This window comes from Leptonychotes weddellii, chromosome 11, assembly GCF_054177405.1.
Source record: "Leptonychotes weddellii isolate Sample4059 chromosome 11, ASM5417740v2, whole genome shotgun sequence".
NCBI classification, from domain to species: Eukaryota; Metazoa; Chordata; class Mammalia; order Carnivora; family Phocidae; genus Leptonychotes; species Leptonychotes weddellii.
In genome coordinates, this window is record NC_138379.1 from 81,352,312 (window position 1) to 81,359,649 (window position 7,338).

The window sequence follows — 7,338 nt, forward strand, 5'->3', positions numbered from 1 at the left end:
GGTGGGTGGGTGGATGGATGGATGGATGGATGGATGGATAGGTGGGTGGATGGATAGGTGGGTGGGTGGATGGATGGATGGATAGGTGGATGGATGGATGGATGGATGGATAGGTGGATGGATGGATAGGTGGGTGGGTGGATGGATGGATGGATGGATGGGCAGATAAACAAGCCAATGGGCAGGACAGCTGGGTGTTGTGTTTCCTTCATTATCTTATGTACCAGTCCCCTACTTCTAGGACAGGTGCCTTTTGGAAATAATAGCTGTGCCATAGCAAGAAATAAATGCTGCTTAGTGGACTTGTCCAGATAAATAGAGCAGGGGTGCAAGAGAGGCACAGGGCTTTGGGTCATAGATCTTTAAGCTTGTCATAACTAAAGGGCTTGAGAGGACAACTTTGATAACATTACCTAGAGAGTCTTGGCCTTGCTGGGCTGTCTGTAAAGGGCCATGGGTGACACAGAAGTTGGTGCCTCCCAGAGCATTCAGAACCTGACAGGGCATGGCCGGCTACGTTGGAGGGCTGGTGTGGAAGACAAGTGGGGGACAAGAGACCTGGCCTGGGAGAAGTATGTACTCTCAGAGGGACATGTGGTTGGACTGGAGCATGATTCACTTAGATGTGGCTGGTGTGGCTCATCTCAGCGGCAATCAGAAAGTAGCTCTTAGTGGATGGGTCCTAAAGGCCTCTGGGAGGCTCCCTCCCTTTGCTCAGAAGAGAAAGGTTCTTTACGGTACACAGTGTTCCTTAAAGTAAAGTCTGCAGGAATCACCTGCAGGGCTTAATCATTCAGGGGCCTGGGCCCCACCCAGATCCCCTGAATCAAACTCTCGAGGAATACGCCTGGGACTCTGTCCTTCTTATAAGCTCTTCAGGTAACCTTTAAGCATGCTTACGTTTGAAAACCTGCTCTCCACAGACCAAACTGCAGACCCACGCTCAGCCCCAATCATGAGAGCAGGGTCTTCTCCTTTATGGGGGGTCAAACTCCATTGGCACTCTGCCTCTTTCTCACACAGACGTATCTCAACCCTCCCTCCCTGGAGTCTGCTGCCTTCCCCCTCCTCCCCCACAGGGGCCACCCCAGCCCCTCCTCTATCTCCAGGGCCAGATGAGGAGAGTTTTGAGAGAGGACCTCAGAGGGGTGGCAGACTGCCCTGAGGCAAACCCAGCCACCCTAACATCCCTCCTTCCCATCCAGAAATAGCTCACAGCACACTTAAGTAGCTAGGAACACCCTACGGTTCAGCCAGTGTCTCCCCCTGAGTCACACTCAAGAAGACACTGCCAATGGGCAAGGCCCCTCATGGGTCAGACCCTGATACAGCCTCACTCCCCTCCTCACCGCTCTCAGCCTTACTTCCTGCTGCCGACTCCATCTCCTGAGGTGAGAACAACCCTGCCCGTGGGGCCTGCACCACTTCTTTCTAAAAGTGCGTCCAGTGTCTTTTCAGATCTCCATTTGGGGATCTAAACTTCACATTCATTCATTTCGGGGCTCAGCTTACCAGCAGTGCCACCTCAGAGAAGTTGCTTAACTTCTGAACCTGTTTCCTCGATAAAATGAGTGTCCATCGTTCCCACTTCACAGATCATTGTGAGGAATCAAAGGTTGTACGGCACATAGTATGTGCTCGGTAAATGTTAGTCCTCCTTGTACCCTTCTAGGTGCTTTTGCGGGGGCAAGAAAGATGCAAGCCATGGTCCCTGCCCTCAGTGCACTCACAATTTACTTGGGGAAATAAGTTCTTATAATAGTTGTGATAGGAGGCAGCCCCAGGTGTCGTTAGGTGTCACAGGTGGTGGGAAAGGGAGGGGTCACCTAAAGCTGAAAGGAACAGGTTGCCTCTTTAACCTTAGACACCTCTCATCTGAGCTGTTTCCTCATCCATAAAAGGGATGGGTCGTACCTGCCCTGCCTACCTCACAGGCTGTCATGAGGCTCAAAGCAAACAGTGGACGTGAAGGAATCTGAAACCTATAAAATGCTACGGAAGAGTTGGTAGAAAAGGAGAAGACAGAAAAGGGGCATTGGGCAGCTGAGTGGAGCGGGGAGGGGACCACCCTTGTATCATGTGGCAGGGTCCAGCGTGATCTGACTCCTCTGGGGTCCCCTGGGGTGGCCCTGGCCCCAGGGGCTCTCTGGGTAGCCGACTTGAACTACAGTTGACATTCACAAAGGAAAGTCAAAAGCAGGCCCCAAACAGGGAGTAGAACAGTTCTAACCAGGCTCATTCCCTTCATTTATAGCAACAGCCAACATGAACTTAGAATATTACAGACTCAGCTGAGCGTAAGTAAAGGACTGTTACAGGGGGGACGTGAATTCTGAACCCCCCCCATGCTTGCATAAGCACCAACAAAACACCAGTCTATGGGGGGGTGCAGCTCAGCCTAGGATAATGAGGGCTGCCCCAGGCTCCACCTTCTGTTTAAAATGCAGACAGATCGAAGGGGAGGGACTGATAGTTCAGAACTGGCAAAAAAAAAAAAAAAATAGCTTTCACTTCCCGCCCCATTCATCACCTGTTGGGACTCCAAGCCAGGCCAGGTGGGTTGGCCCTGCGGAAAGCCAGGAGCCCAAGCACCCAGCCTGGTTATGGCCCCCCTCCGCCCCACCTGTCCTGTTCCCTGGGCCTATGGAAGGACAAGCTGTTCCCACTGAGCCCTGCCAGGGCTGTGCTTTAAGCCCTACAGTCCATCTTAATCCTCCTGCGCTCCACCCCTCCAACTGCTCCCTCCCCAGCCCTGGCATTCTGCCTGCAGCCTCAGCCCTGCCCTCACACCGGCCCTGCCCTGCCCTGCCCAGGCCACCCTCCGCTCTCCCCCAAGAAACGCTGGGGTTGGCCCAGGGCCCTCCAGAGCACAGTCATCAAGCCGAGAACCTGCTGCTCAGACGCAAAACCAGGGAGTGAGGCTCAGAGCCTGCCGGCCTATTCTCCCCACACGGCCTCTTCCAAACCCTTGCCCTCTGCTCTGAAACCTGTTGCTAAGAGCAAAAGGTCTGGGAACCTAGAGTACCTGGGTCCTATTTGCCAAGGGGCTGCTGACTCATCTCCCGAAGCCTTGGGTTCCCAGCTGTTCAGTGACAGGGAGATTATATAAGCGGAGGTCATGTGATTTTACTCTTGGGTGGGACTTTGAACTTAACTGCTGCCTTGCAGTGAGCAGGGGTTACTCCAAAGAGAACAAGTTGAAGGCGGCAGGAACTGTTCTAGAGGTCCCAGGTGAGAAGTGGAGAAGTGTGACCTTCCTCCCTCCTCCCCTGCCTTCTCTGTTTATTCAGCCACGCTGAAGTGCATCCCCGCTGTCTTGTTTGTCCAGCTTAGCAGCCCAAGACCCTGGGGATGCCCTCACCTACTCAGCCGCCCTGAGGAAGATGAACTTCCTGAGGGCCTGAATCTCTGTTGACAGCATGGGAAGGTCGCTCAGAGGAGACCTTAAGCCAAAGGGTCCCTTGGCCAGGGCCAGTACTAGCTGCTGAGAAAGGACAGGCGGTCTGGGCTTATGTTTAGAGTCAGCAAGGCACCCACGGTCTCCATCCCTTGAAGATAGGCTATGCGCTGTGACCTGGTTGGGGGCCCCAGTGCTGCCTTACCCGGGTGCAGTTTCTCAGTCCGCGCCCAGCATCGTCCTCCCTGCCTTCTCCTCCACCCCCGCTCCAGGATGTCTTCATGAGGTAACATGGTGCTGGGGTGGGGCTCAGCAATGCAGAAGTTAATCCAAGCCTGGCAAAATGTTCCCTGCCCGTGGTGGGGGAGCCGCTTCACTGACCAGCAGCTACAGAAATGAACATCATGTTCAGGGCCCGGAGCGGCACACGTGGCCCCCTGCACCCTCTCACCTCAATGGGTAGGTAAAACTGGCATCCACACAGAAATAAAAGCGAGAGAGGGAAGTGTGTGGGCCTCTGGAGTCCAGCTGGTTCAGGCCAGCCTGCCGTAGGGCTCGAAAGAGTACAGAGCTTTTGGCCTCCTGGGGTTGGACTGATGCAGGGAAGCAGAGGGTCCTCTGTCCCCAGGGGCACTTGTGGCCTGAAAGCCCAACCCCCAACAAGGACTCTGAGCCCCTACCAGTTCAATCAGTCAATCAAGCCACCAGTCTATCCACTTGTGAGGGTTATGACAGGTGCATGCTTTGCGGGGAAGCATTCGCCTGGGTCTGAGCAGTGTTTCCAAAACCCTTGAACCAAGCCACCACTGAGACCTGAGGAAGCCAGATACGCTCTCAGTCCTGCCCTCTCAGAGCTAACTCAGACTCTAATTTATTTATACTCCATCCATGCCAAAAAGGATTTGAGGTGAAGAAGATTTCTTAACCACAGGGAAGACAGGCCAAGCACAGATTCTGAGAAATGGCAGCCTCAGGCTGTAGGAATGAGTCCTGTTCAGATCAGCTCAGCATATTTGGGGCAGAGAGTCATGGAGCCTGAGCCAGATTCAGATCCCAGAAGACTACATCCTTTCCCCATCCCACTTCAAGAAATGGCACTGAGGAGAAGGGGTGTCATGGGGGTTTGGCCAGTTGAGAAATGAGCCACAGTGCCTTGCTGGTTGTGTCCTACAGCAGTCAGACCTGCTCGACAAGACCGGACCCTAAACGAATTCTTTCCCCTCACCCCAGGCTTCTCAAAGAGCTCCCCTGCAGGTAGCTTTCCTCATCGGGGCCTCCCTGCTCCTAGGATGCGCCTAACCTTCTACCTCCCAGGAAAGAGGGAGTGAGCGTGCTAGCAGAATGCCAGGATGTCCTCGGGTGGGAGTACTCACATTGCTGGCCTAAGTCATGGGGCAGGAGGCCAAACGCTCCGGTGGGCAAGCAGCTGTTAAGACAGTGCTCACCACAGCACTCTTATTCAACGGACAAATCCGGACGCACCCCACCCTGTGAGGCTCAGTGGCACTTCCAGGATACCCAACCAGAGCCGGGTCTGGCCCCCACTTAGAGATGAGATCAACACCATTTTTTAAGCACCCACTAAGAGAACCCACAGCCCTGCCCCTGAGGAGCTTTCAGTGTGATGGCATAAGCCACACACGATCTAAAACCATTTACAGAAGCCTTAAAGACACTTATAAAACAAAAATAAACATATTAAGATAAATTAACACAGTGAAGGCAGAACGCCAGGAGACAGGGGGGTATGCAGTAATGGGGTGTTTCGAGCTGGATGGAGTTCTGTAGAGAGGGGCTTGGTGGAAAACACAAGTTTTGAGCAGACTTTACAAGCAGGTAATTGGCAGGGAGCAGGAAGAGCATTCCAGAATCTTCTGGTAATCGTTAAAAGCACGGGTTTTGCCGTAACACAGGTTGGGGTTCAAAGCCCCACACTGTCATTTATTAGCTTTGTGGTTCTGGCAAGTCATTTGGCCTCTCAGGACTTAAGGTCCTTCATCTAGAAAATAGAGATAATAGTTCCTACATCACTGTGTTAATTATGCAAGTTAACCGGGATAATCTATATAAAGCACTTAGCCAGTGCCTAGCATTTAGTAAGTACTTAATCAGTGGCAGTTTCGTCTTTTAAGTGAGAGAAGGCAAGTGCTGAAGCAGAGAAATAAGAGCAGGATGGTTAGCAGCAGGGATCAGAGAAGAGCGAGGGTGATGACAATGAAAAGAGCCTGTGGACAGAGAGCCTCACAGACAGAGCTACCTCAGCTTCTGGACTGGACACAAGAGTCAGGTGCTCTAGGTGCTTGGGGGCAGAAGTGTGGTGTAACCAAATGCAGGCGTTGCTGCAGACACTGTGGGACTCACTAGAAAGGGTGTGCCTAGAAAGAGGGAAGCAGGGAGGAAAGCCTGGCGCAGTGCGCCGGGGATTTAATGGTCAGAGTGAGGACGGACTGGGGAGCTCACCATCCTCACACCAGTGCCCCCACTGACCAGCAAGTAGAATGCCCTGCCGCTCCTGCCTCATGCCCACTCCATACATGTGTCCTGGACATATTCCCCATGTGGCTGCAGTCGTGTGTGCAGGGCGCGTGTACATGTGGCGATGAGCATGCCAAGAGGAACAGAAGGAGGCCACAGATGAGTAACAGCACACGCTGCTGCTTCTCAGAGTATTTTTAAATGCTAAAAATACTGTCTAAAAATAGCCGGCGGGCTCCAAACAAGATACTTTCTCTAGGCAGATTCTGTGTGGGTCCCTGATAGGTAAGGGGGTGGGGGTGGGTGGGGGTGGGGAGCATCTGAAATAAAACGCAAAGATCTCTGCTCTCCAAGCATCGAAGCCCTCAGGGTCAGAGCAGTACGCTCGCCCCCAACCCAGCTGAGCACCTGCTTCCCCACCGCCCTGGTACTTTCTTCCCACCTCCCAAAACAAATCAAAATTTCAGATTCCGTGAGAGATGGAGCTGGGTAACTGGATAGAAGAAGCCAGAAAATGTTCTTCCCTGGGGCCAAATGGGACAGTGACCTCTTGTAACTTATAAAATAGGAGCACTGCCTCTCTTGATAATGGGACCAACTAGGACTGGGGAGAGATGGGCGGGGCGGGCTCAATACCGACGCCAGGGAAATCCATGCTCCTAACCCAGGGGCCCATCGACCCTCGAGAGCTGTGTAGGTGTCGGGCTCCAAAAGGGCCTGAGTCCCCCCGAACGACGTGCAAAAGTTTGTGCGCAAGTGCATTCCCCCCCTCCCCCGCCCCGAGGAGAGCACGGAACTTTCACCGGGTGCGCCAAATGCCCGGCAGCCCCCAAAGTCAGGAACTGTAAGCGGCCCGGGGGGAAAGCTCACCGGGCTGACACGGTCCTGTGGGGGTCCTCCTGAGTCCCGACCCCGAGGCCGGCGCGGGGCTCGACGCGCCCGTCCCGCCCCTCCCGGGGACGTAGGGTCTCGGCGGCGGCCCGGCCCGCGGGTCAGCGGGCGGGGGGCGGCCCGGGCTGGGGGCCGAGCGCGGGAGGCGCGGGGGCGGGCGGGGCCTCGGCCGCGCTGGGTGCCGCGTGCGGGCCCCGGGGGCGGGGCCGCAACGCTGGCCCCGCCCCCAGGCGCTGACGTCGTGGGGCCCGAGGCGCCGGCGGGGCCGCCAGTCGCCGGAGCGCTAGAGCCGGGTGCCTGGGCTGTTGGCGGCGCGCGCCGGAGGGGTTGAGGCGGAGGAGCGCGCGGTCGGACGGCCGGAGCGGTTACTGCCGGGCGCCGCGGACGGTGTCTTGTGGCGGCCTCGCCGGCCTCAGCGTCCGGGCCGTGGCACCGCGCGGTCCTTCCCCGCGCCCCCTTTGCCAACGTTAGGCGTGGGGCCGAGCCCGCCGCCCGCCCCCCAGCATGCGCACCTCGTACACCGTGACCCTGCCCGAGGAGCCCCCGGCCTCCCCCTTTCCCGCCCTCGCCAAGGA

At 55.7% G+C, this 7,338-nt stretch overlaps 1 protein-coding gene and 1 long non-coding RNA gene across 10 annotated transcripts in view; one reads left to right on the plus strand and one right to left on the minus strand.

Annotated features, from left to right (window-relative positions):
• Positions 1-6,892, minus strand: part of LOC115943077 (uncharacterized) — a 256,070-nt gene extending 249,178 nt beyond the window's left edge. For 5 of the 6 annotated variants that reach the window (XR_014138904.1, XR_014138903.1, XR_014138901.1 and 2 more), the window contains exon 1: positions 6,743-6,892. This is a non-coding gene — a long non-coding RNA (uncharacterized LOC115943077). Of the gene's footprint in view, positions 1-3,025; positions 3,420-6,742 lie in introns of those variants that run through there. The other variant, XR_014138902.1, reaches the window with a different exon arrangement.
• USP2 (ubiquitin specific peptidase 2) overlaps positions 1-7,338 on the plus strand; it is a 26,119-nt gene that overhangs the window by 10,655 nt on the left and 8,126 nt on the right. The window contains exon 1 of one of the 4 annotated variants that reach the window (XM_081799300.1): positions 7,052-7,336. The exons of the other annotated variants lie outside the window; for them this stretch is intronic. Coding sequence (XP_081655426.1) covers positions 7,268-7,336 — 69 coding nt within the window. The 5' untranslated portion in view covers positions 7,052-7,267. Of the gene's footprint in view, positions 1-7,051; positions 7,337-7,338 lie in introns of those variants that run through there. 4 annotated transcript variants of the gene reach the window in all.